Consider the following 16,035-nt stretch of genomic DNA (forward strand, 5'->3'; position numbering starts at 1 on the left):
TTTTTTTATTCGCAGTCATTTCCCATTTCTTGTATCTTGTTGCTGGAGTTTTCGCTACCGAGTGTGATGATGACGGACACTGGAGTGAACGCCGCATGGCTGCTGTGCGACGAGCGCGCGCCTGCTGCCGACGACGACGCTGCGGGCCTTGAGGAAGAGCGCCTGTTTGGCCTGTTCATTGACGCCATTGACGCAGTGTTCCATCGCTGGACTGCGCTGCAGCTCGCGCTGGAGCAAGGCTGGGGCGGCAACGGCTCGGCGCGCAAAGTCGCGTGGATGAAGGACGACGTGATTGTGCAATTCAAGGACGCCCTCCGCGCATCGGAAGGACCCCTCAAAGGTAAAAACTACTGAGGTCGTTTTTTGCTCACTTTGAGTGAGGATGACGGCCCGGGTGTTGGGAGCGAGTGGCGCGAATGGGACTGCCGGACGTGTTTTCCTTGCTCACCCTTGATGCTTGATGTCTTTGTATGGGTTTTGACAGGATCACCAGTCTATGCCGACGAAATTGATCAGCAGTTGCAGGCTGCTTTGGAGGCTGATTTCAACATGCAGCTCGAGGACAACAGCTCACGAGAGGTAAAGATCACACTACAACAAAAGAGACAACAAGGCCCGATTGCTCGCGTTGTTCACCTCTGAGCGAGCGCGGTTTGGGGTTTTGCACGCATCGTCAAACCATGCTCACCAACATCACTTGAACAATACTACTCGAATGGCATGCTATGTGCGCGTGGTGATGCGGAAATTTCCTGGATTGCAGGTCGCACGATTGATTGTTGACGCGTTTACCAAGATTGCCACCGGACAAAGCCAGCTGATTGAAGAGTTTGTGGAGAAGAGCCAACGCCATGCTGGGGGTGCCCGAGCATCCCAGCAAGGCGCGACTCCCTTCAGTCAGGACAATGACGACGACGACGACGACGACGACGACTATGAGGATGACGATACTGCAGCGGCAGGCGACCAAGCTGCGACCAATGCCATGGTACGTACAGAACGTTGAGGCTATCGGGTTTGTCGAGATTGGCCTGTTGGACAAATGGGCACTGTTTCCGCAGTGAGAGTTACCCGTCAAACTCACTTTTGTCGCTTGTCTTGCACCTTGACGACTCAGCGCGCCATGTCCCTGAACGATGGGCCCAGCTCATCGTCCAGCAGCGCACCTGCAGGCCCACAAGTCGATGCCGATGGCTGGGAGGTGGTTTCGCCAAAGCGAAAGGGGCGAAAGTAATCCTTGAGCGATTCAATACTACAACTTTTGCTCATCATTCCTGTGCGTGCATCTGGATCCATTCAACGGATTCTAACCATGAACACTTTTATATGGAGATCAACGGTAGGCACCGTTTCCCGAGCACACACAACAAACACGAAAACAAAAAAAAAAAAAGTCATAACAGTCAAACAAAGAAAGATGGAAAGAAAGAAAGAAAAAAAAAAACAGCCTTTCGTCGCTTTTCAAAAGCTAACGTACATGCATGCAATGAGGAAAACAACAACCACAGCGTTCAAATCACAACAAAAAAGGCAATTTTTCTCAAACAAGAAAGCGCGGCAAACCACAATACAACGTTGCGGTCAAAAAGTTTAGAACTTGGTCTTCTTCTGGTTGCCCAGGGCAATGACAGTCTCGAGGCAGTTGACCACCTTGATGGGTCGGCGACCTTCCATAATGTCGTAAATGTTGCACATGGACTTTTCTGGGACGCCGAGCGTCTTGCAGCCTTCGAGGAACTTTTCGAGATTCTCCATGATGCGAATGGTGGGGAGGCTGGTGCCGGGTGCTGGCTCGACGGGCTCAAGCGAAGCTTCGTCGGGCAGGAAGGCGCGCAGCAAGTGGCAAGCAAGGACACCATCCTTGAGGCGGCGAGGCATCTCGTTCAGCACGTTGTCCTCGGTGACTCCGGGGACATCCATGCCGGCCTCCTCCTCGATGGCGAACATGATACGCAGCCAGCGATCGGCCACAGCCTTGTCTTGAATCGACTGGCGCTTGAGTGTCAAGCGCTGAGTGAACGAGCCACCCTTCTGACGGAGGCCAGACAGAGGACCAAACTCGCTGTGGGAAGGTAGGTCGGAAAGCAAAAAAAAACAAGACAAACGCAAGAAAAGTCAGTTCCTTCTTCCACGACCCGTGAGTCAGAGCCCAGTCAGCACCACAATCGTACTCGTTGTTCTCGCCAGAGACAGAGATGGTGGTGCCATCATCGTCATCGTCTGCCTGAGCCTCAGTCTCGGCAAAATCGACAAGCTCGTCGAATTGAACGCGGGCCTTGCGAAGCGTCGACTTGGCCTCCTTGGCCATGGGAGTAAACCTAACCAAGAAAAAAATAACAGCAGAGAGCGGTGAGTATACCAGTTCAGCGTCCCCCAAAAGTCTCAACGAAAAAAAAAACCAGACGAAAAAAAAAAAAAAAAAAAACGCTTGCGCTGCGCAACAAAAAACACATACTTGGTCTCATCCTCGTTGTCAACAACTTGGAGAAGAGCGTCAGAGGCAGCCTCGACAGCCTTGGCGGTGGCGATGAGCTGCTCCTCAGACACTTGACCACCCTCGGCGTCGGTCTTGATCTGCTCGGCAAGCTGTGCGGCAGCAGTGTGCATGGCCTTGGCCTTGTCGGCAACATCCTCCGACCAGCCGACATTGGTGCGGCGAGTCGATGCAGCCTGGCTGACAAGCATCGAGGTCGACTCGGCAATGGCGCGAGCGGCTTGGAGCAGCTGCTCACCAAAGCCGGGCTCTTCGTAGTCGTCGACGGCGTTGAGGTGCTTGACAACAGCCTCAAGATCGGCAGAGGCCGCAAGCAGCTCCTCCTCGGCCAACAACTCGAGCTCGGAAGGCTCGATAAGGCCGTTGGGGTTTTGGCGGTTGAGGGTCGACTTGCGCTTGATCGACTTGCCGGCAGTGAGCGTGGAGCCAGCGGCGCCAACAAGGCCGGCTTGTGCGAGGTACTCTTCCACCGTAGAGTCCGAAACAGACTCTTGATGCGGCACCGAAGCGACAACGGCCGGGCGGGCCATCGCAGCTTGACCAGCAAGGGCGGCATAGTTGGGGTCGTTGTACACGTTGCCAGCACCAGCAGTCGAGTCCAACGGCTTGACCGATGAGTTGGGGGAGATTGGGGTGACGGCGTTCTTCACCTGCAGGCCGCCAGCGCCAGCAGCGTACATGACAGCGCCATCCATCTCGTCGGCATCGAAAGCAACGCGACGGGGCTCGGCCAAAAAGTCGGTTTGCGTGCCAGCGTCCAAGAACTCGGTCGCTTGGACGCCAATGTCGTAGCGGGGCGAGCCCGAACCAGGCGGCGCTTGTTGAATAATGTGCTGGTGAATGATGGTAGGACCAGCCTGAACAGTGGCGGGAGCAACCTCGCCCTCGGCACCCAACGCACCGAGGCTGCAAAAAAAAAAATGACAAAGGGAACAAAACAAAAACGCACAAAAAAACCAGTGGTAAGTGGTTAGTCGCTTGAAGGTGCGCAGACGAAACAATGAAACAGGGCAACAAAAGTCTTCAATGTACCGGTTGGCAAGACGGCCGATGAGAACGTGCGTCTCTTGGTCTTCGGCAGCAGTCATGGCGCGCATGTTGCTGTCGTCGCCGCCCTCGGTGACATCGACGCCCTTCTTGGGCAGCGCTGCCAGCTCGGTGGCTTGCATGCGCTCACGAGCAATGAGCAAGTCAATGTCGCTCGACTGGCTAATGTAGTCTCCGGACTGTGTAGTGTTGCGAGGGAGAACAGCATCAGAAAACTGCAATGATGGATGCCAAAAACAAACAAACGCACAAACAAGGACAACACAAAACGGGAACACGCTGCTTACTGCGGGGAGCTGCCAGTCCCACTTCTTGCCAACGTTCTTGAGGCGGTTGCCAAAGACGTTCAGAGCGTTCTTTTCGGGGTAGCAGTACTCGAGCAGAGGGTGGTTGACCTTGTGCTTCTGGGCCTCGCGACCGCTCAAGAAGCAAGTCTGGCACACGTCAAAGCCAAAGCACTTGAGGCATCGGTAGCGCAGACCAACGATGGGGTTGCGGCCGCAGACCTTGCAGCGAGCGTTGTGCACCACTGGAACAGGGCAACACAATGTCAGATATTTCGGTTGTGTTTTTCCTCCTCCTCCTCCTTCCCCCCCCCAAACAGCCTCCTGTAGAGCACTTACCAGACTCGGCATAGTTGAAGCGAGCGAGAAGCGGCACAAAGACAATGACCGACTGGTCAGCGAGCATCCAGTGCATGAACGCCTTCAGAGGGAGCTTGTTGTCCTTCTGGGCGTGTGCGGCATCAAAGCAAGCAGTGACCGTCTTGTTGATGCCCTCCTCGGAAGTGTCGAGGTCGGCGCTCATCTCGGCAAGATCAACAACAATCTGTGCAGAGCAGCATGCGTGAGTCACCAGAACTATGCAAAACCCAAAGCTTGTGTGGCGACCGTCCATCCTACCTTGGCGAGCGACACAATGTACTGGGCGAGCTGTGTCTGGCTGATCATGCCGTCGTTGTCAGAGTCGACGAGGCTGAAGGCGTCTGCAAAAACCAAAACAAGTCAAGCGATGAGGATACAGAGGTCAAAGACAACGTGTGACGCAAGTGTCATCGCTGCACGTACAGCGGAACTTGTCAGCCAGCTGACCAGACACCAGGGTGCTGGTGCCAATCTTAAAGTCAAAGGCGCTGATGGCGCCAGTGCGCAGGCTACAAATGTTCGAGAAACGTCGGTGAGCAAAAAGGATGCCGGCTTCAACACCAACCGCGCTTCAACGAACGCTTTGTTTGTGGGGGGGGGACGTACCGGTCATAGACGCACAGCAGCCAGTGAACTGCATGTGTAGCGCACTCCTTGGGCTCGCTGATCGAAGCAAGCTCAAAGGCAAATGTCAAGCAGCGCAGCATCTCGCCAGAGGTGAAGGTCTGCAGTATTGCATGAGCGGGACACGAAAGACAAACGTGAGCGAACGAACAAACGGGGAGAAAGCTTCACTGCAACACGGTACGTACATCATTGCGGCCAGCAAGCATCGAGTTGTGGATGGCATCGAGCAGGTTGCGGAAGGACAGCTTGCGCACTGTGGTCGTCACAAAGCAGAGGTCAGCGACATCAACCACCATCACATCACCAAAAAAACAGGTGCAGTCGCAGCAACATACACGAGGTGTGCATCTGGACGTGGCGCAGCTTGATCACAGCGCGGTAGGCGGCAAAGCGAATGTTCTTGTACTCCTCTGCTCAGGTGTGGGCGTGCAAGTGAGCAAAGCCACACAAGTAGTGCAATGCAGAACATGGTTCATACCGTGCTTGAACTTGAAGTCGATACGGGGATCGGTCCACTCGGTTGTGCCATTGTTGTGGCTGTCGTGTATGAAAACAAGCGAGGGTTTGAGTGAGCAAAATCACACAATAAAATAATTCAAAAAACACCAATCTCAGCACAAGGTGGGTTTGTCGACAAAATTCAAAACATTTGGGGGTGTGAATGCTCTTTTTTGAAAGTTGGCACCTAATCTGAAAAAAGGGGGCGTTTTGAACCCTAAAGAATCTCCAAAAATCAAGGAGGGCGGGATTTTGTCATTTTTGAACTTTGAAAAAAAAAAAAAAAAAAAAAAGGCAAAAGCCACGAGATGAGCTTGTCAACGCTTGCACGCGGTTTGACGCGAGCTCAGCCAAACCGCCAGTACCACCCACGGGTGGCAGGCCATAGCGGGTTGTCAACAAAAAGGATGGATGACAAGACGTGGTTGAGCTGGGGGAAAGGGAGAGCCAATAGAACAATGTCGTCAAAATGCCGACAACCCAAAAAAAGAAGCTGTCAAAATGGTTGGAAAAAAAAAAAAGAACCTCCTCTTCCACAAGGTTGCTAGATTGCCCACGAATGCCTGACAAGAGAAGCCCCGGGGGAAGGGGGCGGGGGGGGGGGGCAAAAAGCAGATAGCGAAAGGAAGAAATGGGACAAGCCACTCAAAGCAGCACCAAAAGCGACGGTGGTAGGTCGTGGGGATGAGCGAGAGCGAGAAGGCGAATACTCACTCGACAAAGTACGGAAGACCCTCGTCCGTGCGAGACTGCTCCCAGCCAGACGGAAGGGGAGCTGAGGCAGCGAGAGCAAACACAGCAGAAACAGTCAGCGGTTAGGGTGTTGGAAGCAAGGAGCGCCGTGAGCAGCACAGAATACATGAAAAACCTAAAAAAAAAAAAATAAAAAAAAATAAAAAAAATCCATACTTGATGAGGAGGGCGATGCCTGGACGGCAGCGGCATTCACCATGGTCTGCGTAGAGGAGCAGCAAGGTCAAGCAGAATGGCAAGGGGGGGGCACAGGTCAGGTGAGTGGAAGCGGGGCAGTTTCAAAGATACGAGAGCAGGAAGCACATTTCGAAAAAGGACAAGTTTTGAAAAAAGAAAACCAAAAAAAAACTGTCAAACTCATTGCCAAAGGTCGCGTCACCGCAACCACCACCACAGAGCACAAAGGCGGGGGGGGTGGTTGGAGGTTGTCCATCTATTAATGTTCTAGCGCAGCAAGAGTGGGACGAGGGTTGAGAGGGTCGTGCAAAGAGCACAATCCACTTTGCTGTGAACGAAAACCGACAAAACAGGAGGTTCGTTCGCTTTTTGTTCTTTTGGTTTCTTTTTTGTTTTTGGGCTGAGTCGCCTTTTCTCAGCCCACACCGCAAGCAGACACTCCAAGGCGGCTTGTCGCGTTCATTGCTAATGTTGCTGCGACGAGAATCAGCAGGAAGAAATTGCTCCGGACGAAACAGGAAGCGCGAAACGAGCAACATACAGAAAATTGAAGGAAACCAAAAAAAGACTGACTGTCTTTCTTTCTTTCGCCTTAGCATCATGGAATAGAATCGGGACGCATTTTGTGCGCAGATAAATGGTCGTTCCGCGAGCAGTAATGAAAACAATGACAGATATGATTATGATGGTGATGATCTTATTATTGGAACGATTCGAGCGAAGGTGCGGAAGCCGGGTTTCAATCTCACGTCCATCCTCTTGACGCCGGTCATTCCCCCGTTCTCGATAAAATTCATGTATCTGACCCCACTTGAGTAACTTGCCAAAGGGTTGGGGCTGGCGGTACCTCCTGAGCCGACTTCGATTTGGCTGGCTGTCAGCGCTCAAGGCTCAAACCCCTTTCACCCCCCCCCCCGTTTGTACATATAGGAGTTTCACTTTGAGCAAAGGGAAAATACCCAAATGTTCTTCCTTCAAACTTCACCGCCCTTCATGTGTTTTTGGTTGTTGTTTTGTTTTTTTTCAATCGAGGTGTGAATAATTTCACTTACCACATGAAACCAGCCTCGATTTGTTTCACTTTAAATCGCTTTTACAGGATGATCCCATTGCACCAACATCCCAATGGACCAAAATTCACCCTCGTTTCCCCTTTTCTGATTGCCACCATCCTGAACATTAATAATTCAGAGGTGGTGGGCTAGGAACGGGCGCATCTCGCTTGAGAGACCCCCCGCTGTCCCCATCGTCACCTATCGCCTTCCTCCTCTAGAATTCGACACAAGACTATATTCCAAGCACCTGTCGGGGGGTGATCGGGACGGGGATAGGAAAAAGGGATTCGGTTTTTGACCTTTTTCTCTTCTTTTTGGTCTTTTGCTTGGGCCAGTGTCTATAAACCCATCATTGATTTATTCCACATAAAGTTTAAGTTAGATATAGGATGAACACGCCCCCGAGTTGTGTTTTGCCCAGGCCAAGTCAGCGAGACGGCAACCCTCCAAAGCGTTGCGGAGCTTTTTTTTTTTTTTTTTTTTTGTTCAAATTGAATGCGCGAGTGGAACTTTTGGTGTGATTAACCGATGGGTCAAGCGTTGTCGATGCCCGCAAGTCGGCCCCCCCCCGCTCCCACCTTCCTCAAGAATACTCAAACGAAAGCTAGTTACCTAGAAGCGCATCGGGGGACAACAGGGGACAAACAGTGGTGCTGCGGGGGGGGCTGGCCCAAATACCACCAGATGACCCCGGACACAACACTTTTGATCTTCTGATTTCAATCTTCTCATGGTTTTCATCCTTCTTCATCTTCCTCCTCCTCTTCATCTTCCTCCTCTTCATCCTTCTTCATCCTCTTCTTCATCTTCTTCATTCTTCCTCTTCGTTGCCTTGTTTCTTTGTCTTCATCTTGTAAACATTTTTGATTTGTTTTTGATTTGTTTTGTTTACTTCTCTTTTTTTTTTTTTTTTTTTTTTTTTTTTTTTTTTTCAATCTTTGTTTTTGTTTTTTGTTTTGATGATGAGTTCCTCCACTCTTGGCGATGGACCGCACGAAGTCACTGCTCATCCGCATCCGGTGAGCTTCAGCTCCACTGCGGGATGGAGCTGTGACGGTGCAAGGACTGTCCCTGGCGGCTGCAGCGGCGGCTCCGTGTCGGGCGCACGTCGGTTTCGGTGCTGCGAGCGCTGCAATTTTGATCTGTGTGACAAGTGCGTTGCTGCAAGCCTGAAGAGCCCGCCTGCTGCCGATGCTGCTGCTGCTGCTGCTGCTGATGCTGCTGGTGCTTCTGCGTCCAACGCAGCACCGATTGGCGATGATGAGCTCGTGTTCACCAAGCAGCACGGACATCCCGTCAAGTACTGCTCGCAGGCTGGTTGGAGCTGCGATGGATGCCGCGGCCGCCCTGAAGCCCCGATCAAGCGGTACAAGTGCGCGCAGGGCTGCAACTTTGACGTGTGCACGCCTTGCCTGATGAGCTCTCGGCTCGCGGCGGACGACCCCTCGGTGCTGCAGAAGGAAGTCGACGCGGCGACAGAGTTTTTCAGGTCGAAACTGTCCTACGCCAAGTCCCAGCCCGTGACCTGGATGGAACGCGTGACAGAGGCGTACACGGAAGTGCGTGCCCGGATTGCGACGCTGCAGGCCAACACGGCGTTGGCGACCAACAACGACCTGCAGGCCCTGATTGCACAGACGCAACTGACCATGGCAACGCACGAGGACAGCCTGATGGCGCAGGTGGCAGAGCGCAAGCTGGACGACGACAAGGGTTTTGTGCAGCGTCGGATTGCCTACGCCCGCCAGAATGGGCTGCGATTCATGGACCGTGTCGCTGAGGCACACACCGACGTGCAAACCCGACTGGCTGCGATGGAGACCAACGTGCACTACCAGCGCCTGGATCCTGGACTGCAGGCGTACATTGACGAGCAACGCGCGGCCGTGCAGGCGTACGAGCGCGAGCTGGCGCTGGAGAAGCGCAAGTCGGATCTGAGCGACGACATTGGCTACGTTCGTCGTCGGCACCAAGAGATTGTGAACAACCACCTGCCTCGTTTCCCCGACCGTGCTCGGGATGCAGCCAAGGAGGCAAAGCAGCGACTGGACAAGGTCGGTGACTGCGAGGCGTTCTACGGCCTGGACGAGGTGGACACGTTCCTGGCCGAGTTTACACCAAAGCTGCGCGACGCACTCGCCGAGGCCGACCGACTGCTGCTGGAAGACGCCGTGTCCAAGGCGGTGTGGAACCCCAACCACTTTGTGGGCATGGCCATCGACACTCTCGATCGTATTGGCAGCTACGGTGATCAGGCACTTGGTCACTTCACCTCGTCGGAGGAGGGCTGGGCGCGACTCGAGTTTGAGCACGAAGACTGGCTGCAGCAGCCCGTGTTTCTGGAGGCCAAGCAAAAGTTCCGCGCCAAGGCGGACGAGTTCCGCAAGCGTCACGACGAGGTGGTGCTGAAGGAGGAGGCCAAGAAGGCGTTGGAGTCGGCGAGGTCCCTGCTGAGCTTTGTGGAGAGCTACCGACGCGGACACTTTGGACAGGCGCTCGACTACCTGCGACAGAGCAAGGACAAGACCGAGGCCATTCGTGCCGACGCCCGCTTGACTCGTCTGCCCGAAGTGCAAGAGTTCCTGCTCGAGCACACGGCTGCTCTGGCCGCCAAGCAGGCCGAGCTCGATGAAGAGCTGCTGACCAAGGAGGTTGCCGATGCGACAAGCAAGGCACTGCAGCTGCTGAGCTTTGTGCCCACCTACTTCAAGTCGGGGCACGAAGGACAGGCGCTCGACTACCTCCAGCAGAGCAAGGAGGCCTGCGACGCAGTGCTGACTGAGTCCAGGTTTGTTGGCCGACCGGAGCTCGAGCCCTTCTTGGTGCAGTACGGCGAAGGTCGGAAGGCCTTCGAGCAGCAGTACCGCGAGACGGTGTTGGCCCGTACGTTCAAGGAGGCGACGGAGAAGGCGACACAGCTGCTGTCACATGCGTTCACCTACGATAACAGTGGACACTATGGGCAGGCGCTCGACTACCTGCGACAGGCCAGGCATGCTCACATGGATGCGATGACCGACGCGCGACTGCTGCAGGACATGCAGCAGGAGCTCGCGGCCTTTGATGGCCAGTTCAAGGCACGAGCGGCCGAGTATGAGCAGCTCTACAATGCCCGCACGTACGCTGAGCAGGCCAAGGAGGCTCGCGAGAACGTCAGCAGGCCGCTGGGCTTTGCGCGCATGCACCTGGACTCGCACCGCAACGGCCAGGCACTCGAGGACTTCCGTCGAGCCCAGTCTGCCTTGAAGGAGCTGCAGGACGATCCACGATTCGCTGCCGATGCTGAGCTGCAGTCGTTCGCTGCCCAGCAGAGTGCACAGGTCGATGCGTTCAAGGCCGACTTTGAACAGCGCGCGGTGAGCGCCGACTACAAGCAGCAGAGCGAAGGAGCCCTGCAGCTGTTGTCACATGCCAACACCTACTTTGACTCGCACCACCGTTCACAGGCTCTCGACTACCTGCAGCAGGCCAAGCGCGCGGCGGCGGTCGTCAATGGCAGCACCACGTTTGCCAACGCAGCGTGTCTGCAAGAGGCGCTGGCCGCGTTCCGTACCCGCTTCACCGCCGAGGCTGTTCGTTTTGCCGAGCGCTACGACACCGCTGTGCTTGATGGAGAGGTGCGCGAGGCGCTCGACACTGCGCGCCAGCAGCTGAACAACGCCAACACCTACTTTGACTCGCATCACGACGCGCAGTCGCTCGAGTACTTCCACAACGCGCGAGCACGCAGGGAGGAGATCCTTGGTAACGCTCGCTGGCGGGAACGACGTGGCGACGAGCTGCGTCGCTTCCAGACCGAGTTCGACGCGAATGCAGCAGACTACCTGCGTCGCTATGCGGATCGTGAGTTTGCCACCGAGCTCAACGCCGCAGAGTCCCTGTGTAACGACAACCTGTCGCATGCCAACACCTACTTTGACTCCCATCGCACTGGTCAGGCCCTCGACTACTACAGCAAGGCCACGGCTGCTGCCGGCGCCCTGGCTGCTGACGCCCGGTTTACAGGCGTGCCTCGTGTCACCGCCTTCCTGCCGGACTTTGCGGCACGCGCCACCGCCTTCCGCACCCGCTTTGCCGAGCGCGAGTTTGCCGACCGCTTGAAGGAGGCACGCGACAAGGTCAGCACCAATCTGTCGCACGCCAACACCTACTTTGACTCGCACCGCCGTTCGCAGGCCCTCGAGTATCTGCAGCAGGCGCGCACCGCACTGCTCGCCTATCGCGCCGACTCGCAGCTGTTGGCGGAAGAATCCACGTCAGCGTGGCTTGCTGATGTGGATGCAGGCATGCGCAGCTTCGAGCAGCGCTTTGCCGAGGTGGTCTTCAAGGAGCAGCTGGACAAGGCCATCGGCGGCATCACACAGCAGCTCACCTTCGCCGAGCAGGCCATCACCGGGCACGCTGTCGATGTTCCCCGCTGTCTCGCTGCGCTCAAGCTGGCGCGCCAGCAGGCCGCAGAGCTCGGTGCCGATCCGCAGTTCCTCAACAACGACCGTGTGCACTCCTTCCTCTCGCAGGACTTTGAGGCCACCACGCGCCGCCTTGAAGCGGAGGTCCGTCGTCAGCTCGCCGCGCAGCAGCTGCGCTCTGTGCAGTCGGACTGCACGACCAACCTCAACAGCTCGCGCATCTACTTTGCCTCACAGCATCGCAGCCAGGCCTTTGACCTGATCAACAAGGCCCGCGATGCCGTCGACCGCTACGAGGACGAGCTGAAGGCAGAGCCCGTGCAGCAAGGGGAGGCTCGTGCTTTCATCGAGCAGTTCAGGCAGCAGCTGGCCGAGTGCCAAACCACCTACTCGCAGGCGCTCTTCAACGAAGAGCTGAGCGGACTGGTTCGCGCTGCAGAGTCGATTCTCACGGACGCGGAGGGACAGTTCGCACAACGCCGTCGTGACGTGGCACTCGAGCAGCTCGAGAAGGCCAAGGATGCGGCGGAGAAGCTGTCGGATCCCAAGTTCTTCGGCGTGCCACAGGTGGAGCAGTTCTTCAACGCGTGGCGTGCTCGCATCGAGGCGTTCCACAGTGCGTTCAACAGCGCTGTGTTTGCCGAGCAGCTGACCGAAGCTGAAGACAAGGTCTGCTCGCACTTCCACCAGGCGCGTGCCTTGTTTGATCAAGGCGTGCACGATGGCTGTGCCGAGCAGCTTCGTGAGGCCACGTCCGCACTGGCGGCACTGGCAGGCAACCCCTCGTTCGTTGGCGTTGCTCGTGCCACGTCCTTTGTTGAGAGTGTTGGTGCCAAAGTGGCTGCCTTCCGTCAGGAGGCGAACGACACAATCCACCGACAGGCGGTGGCCAAGCAGGTGCAAAGTATTCGTGAGCAGTTGACCACGGCCAACACCCTGTACGGTCATCACGCCTACTCGTCGGCGCTCGAGCAGTTCAACGCCGCCAAGGACAAGCTGAAGGCGCTCGTCGAAGCCGATGATTCCGCTGTCGCTCAGCACGCTCTCGTCGTGGCCTTCAAACCCGATGCCCAGGCACTCATCGACACGTTTGCCAAGGCCTTCGCCGCTCAGCAGCTGTCCGTGCAGGCCCGCGACTTTGTCGTGCCACTGCAAACGGTGCTCAACGGTGCTCAGGTGCTCGTCACGCGAGGGCTGTGGGACGCGCCTGCCTTGAAGGACGCAGTCACGCAGCTCAACGCTGCCCTACGTGAGCTGCCCGACCCACTGCTGGCCCACCACGCTGACGTCCGTGGTCTCATCGATCAGGTGGCCGCCGTGCAGAAGCAGTATGCAGAGCGCGTGCTCACTCCCACTGCCGCAGCCCCGATTGCCGACGCTCTTCGACAGCTGGACGGCTACGTTGCCAAGTTCATCGATCGTGACCAGTTCGACAAGGCCCTCGAAGCCTTCGACGAACGTGTCCGCACGCCCACTGCATTCTTGTGGACTGCCGACACTGCAGCACTCTACGCTCTCTTGCCTGTCGTGCACGAGTTCTTTGCTCGTGTTGCCGAGTTCTGTCGTGTCCGCTTGGCCGGTCGTACATCGCTCATCGTCACGTCGGGTTTGTCGTCGTCTGGTGCGTCGTCGTCTGGCTCGTCTTCCGGCCCTCGTACTCTCCTGGCTGTGCTGGGTGGTACGCTCGACCCGCCTTCGTCCGATTACCTGAAGGTGGCGACCATCCCGTTGACCGTGGACATCAACCCGTCGATCTACACGGCCGTGAAGAGCGCCAACACCATTGCCGGCCAGTTCTTCACTGCCACGCGCGAGCTGAGCCGCGCCCTTGCCAAGATGGCGTTCAGCGAGCCGGTGCAAACGGACATGCACATCTGGCATTCGACGTTTGAGATCTTCTCGCGTGACACGGCGGGCTATCCAATCGAGTCCATCGAGCAATACATCAAGGACTACCGTCGCTGGGTGACCGACGCCAAGCAGGACGCACCCGAAGATGCCACCACCAAGACCTTCGTGGGCAACTTCGCCACCTTCGAAGAGCGCTGGGCTGAGATGACGGCTTTCTGGAAGAAGGCCTCGGCCATGGGCAAGACGCTTGGCCAGGTGATTCTCACCGTTGGCTTCCTCAAGGCCGCCCTCGAGCATGGCAAGGGTTGCCTTGGTCATGCTGGCGTCCCAGTCATCAACCTGCATCACTCTGCCAGCATCATCGGTGGTTGCAGCCTTCCCAGTAGCGCCTACGACTACGAGATCTTTTTGCTCGTCATTGATCGTTCTCGCCAGCTGCTGGCCAAGATCGACGAGCTCGAGACCGCCTGGGGTGGCTTCCCCAACAAGCCCACCTTCGTGAATGAGATCACCGAGCTCATCACCGAGGCGCGCAGGCTTCATCCCCAGCACTGCATCTGGGCGGCCATGCATCTCGCAGGCAACCTGTCTGGCTGCCGTGACAACTACGTGCAAGGACTGCGTCGCTTCCCCATCGCCCGCCGCGTGCTCAAGGAGCGTCTGCGTGCCTCGTTCTTCAAGAACCACAGCCGTCGCTTGCACACCATGAAGGAGTGCAAGCCCGTCGCCTACCACATCAACGACGCCATTGGCACACCCTCCGATGTCTTTGAGGAGACTGAAGAGGAGTACGCCCTGCCCTACCAGGTCATTGTGCCCGGACTCGCCGAGCCCAAGCAGCCCTTCGGCAACCGCGCCGACCAGTCCCAGTCATCGCATGCTTGGACGTCCGTGAGCAAGTCCTCCGTTGGCAAGATTTTCTTTGCCAACGAGTTGATCGACGCCAGCGTGTCGAGCACCTCTGCCTTCAAGTCAGAGTTCTCGGCGACCGACAACATTTACGGCCGCGCCTGGTGGCCTCGCAGCCTCAACAACTACGCTCTGGCACTCGACAAGAAGGACGGCAAGCCCATCTACGGTCCTGAGCATCTGTTTAACGGCTCGGCCCACGACCTCGAGTTCCTCCTATTCGTCACTGTCGATGGAAAGCAGGTCAAGCGTGAAGGTCAGATCGCTGGCGCCTTCACCTGGTTCCGCGCTTCGCAGCCAAACGCCCCCAGCCGTGGCGAACGTCACATCCCCGGCCAGGAGACCGACTTCTGGGCCTACTCGCAGACCTGTCGTTTGCAGGTGTCCCTCAATGAGATCACCCATGCTGGTGATGACTGGGTCAACGTTGCCAACCGCTTCCGCCGGCTGTTCAAGACCCTCTGCAACGGCTCGTCGCCCTCCTCGCACAAGATCAAGATCGATCTCTGCTTCCGTGTGGTCACAAACCACACGCACTTTGAGTCCAAGCCCGGCAAGGCCCCTTTCCCACTCGAAGACACGCCGATCAGCGCCCCCATCGCCTCGGGCGAGTTCACCGTCAAGGTCCCGGCGCGCCCCGAAGAGATCATCCTGCCAACCATGTTCCGTCGTCGCAACCCCGACATCAAGATTCCACGTGCTGTCGCCCTCGACTATGAGAATCAGATCAAGGACTGGCTCAACAAGGCCCACGGCTGGGGCGTCGGCGCCAAGGCGCTCGAGCAGACGTTCCACGTCGTCATCGACTCGGACTGGTACGTCTGCAACACCGAGTACTTTAAGGTCACGGCGTCCAATGGCCGCATTGTGCTCGAAAAGGAGCCAGTTCGCTATGGTCTTGAGTGCTACGTCTACTTTTACCGCTCGGTCGAGAAGGGCTGGTTGAAGGAGGAGATTGCGTGCTTCAACCTCACTGCTATGGCCCAGCAATCTCGCAACCCCGCCAGCGCACCTCCTTTCACTGGCGTTGCCGTCGGTAGCAACTTCACCTTCGATGCTGATCTTCTCCCCGACGACGTCCTCGCAAACATCAAGCGCTGCCCTGAACCGCTCCGCAGCGGTCTCTTTGACCTTGACAAACTTCCCCACCTTGACTATGCCTCTTGGGTTGGTCCTCAAGCACCAATGTTCTCTGGTGTTGCCGCTGCCTCCTCCTCCTCTTCCTCATAAACAGTTCGCCCTCCGCCTTGCTTTGGGTTTGGGAACGCAACATGTTTTGTTTTCTTCGTTTCCTCAAACCCGAAACCCTTCTTGTGCAGTTGTTTTTGTTTGTTTCTTTGTTTCTTTGTTTCTTCGTTTCTTTGTTTCTTTGTTTCTTCGTTTCTTTGTTTCTTTGTTTCTTTGTTTGTTTGTTTCTTTGTTTCTGTGTTTCTGTGTTTCTTTGTTTCTTTGTTTCTTTGTTTCTTTGTTTCTTTGTTTCTTTGTTTCTTTGTTTCTTTGTTTCTTTGTTTCTTTGTTTCTTTGTTTCTTTGTTTCTTTGTTTCTTTGTTTCTTTGTTTCTTTGTTTCTTT

At 56.0% G+C, this 16,035-nt stretch overlaps 3 protein-coding genes across 3 annotated transcripts; 2 read left to right on the forward strand and 1 right to left on the reverse strand.

Annotated features, from left to right (window-relative positions):
* Positions 1–23: 23 nt before the first annotated feature.
* CAOG_03618 (hypothetical protein) lies at positions 24–1,397 on the forward strand. The gene is made up of 4 exons (XM_004363289.2): positions 24–340; positions 485–579; positions 764–988; positions 1,118–1,397. Exons 1-4 carry the CDS (start codon positions 67–69, stop codon positions 1,232–1,234), a joined length of 711 nt encoding a protein of 236 aa, XP_004363346.2. The 5' UTR covers positions 24–66; the 3' UTR covers positions 1,235–1,397.
* Positions 1,300–6,801, reverse strand: CAOG_03619 (hypothetical protein). The gene is made up of 15 exons (XM_004363290.2): positions 6,782–6,801; positions 6,220–6,265; positions 6,025–6,085; positions 5,291–5,349; positions 5,148–5,222; positions 4,998–5,065; positions 4,792–4,910; positions 4,609–4,694; positions 4,444–4,526; positions 4,165–4,369; positions 3,829–4,070; positions 3,527–3,720; positions 2,456–3,400; positions 2,172–2,318; positions 1,300–2,062 (listed from the first exon to the last, which is right to left on the reverse strand). Exons 2-15 carry the CDS (start codon positions 6,260–6,262, stop codon positions 1,591–1,593), a joined length of 2,799 nt encoding a protein of 932 aa, XP_004363347.2. The 5' UTR covers positions 6,263–6,265; positions 6,782–6,801; the 3' UTR covers positions 1,300–1,590.
* Positions 6,802–8,241: 1,440 nt separating this feature from the next.
* On the forward strand, positions 8,242–15,919 carry CAOG_03620 (hypothetical protein). Its single transcript, XM_004363291.2, has one exon. The coding sequence runs from the start codon at positions 8,255–8,257 to the stop codon at positions 15,692–15,694; it is 7,440 nt and encodes a 2,479-aa protein (XP_004363348.2). The 5' UTR covers positions 8,242–8,254; the 3' UTR covers positions 15,695–15,919.
* Positions 15,920–16,035: the final 116 nt, after the last annotated feature.

The sequence above is a fragment of the Capsaspora owczarzaki genome, assembly GCF_000151315.2.
Source record: "Capsaspora owczarzaki ATCC 30864 unplaced genomic scaffold supercont2.5, whole genome shotgun sequence".
NCBI lineage: Eukaryota > Filasterea > Ministeriida > Capsasporidae > Capsaspora > Capsaspora owczarzaki.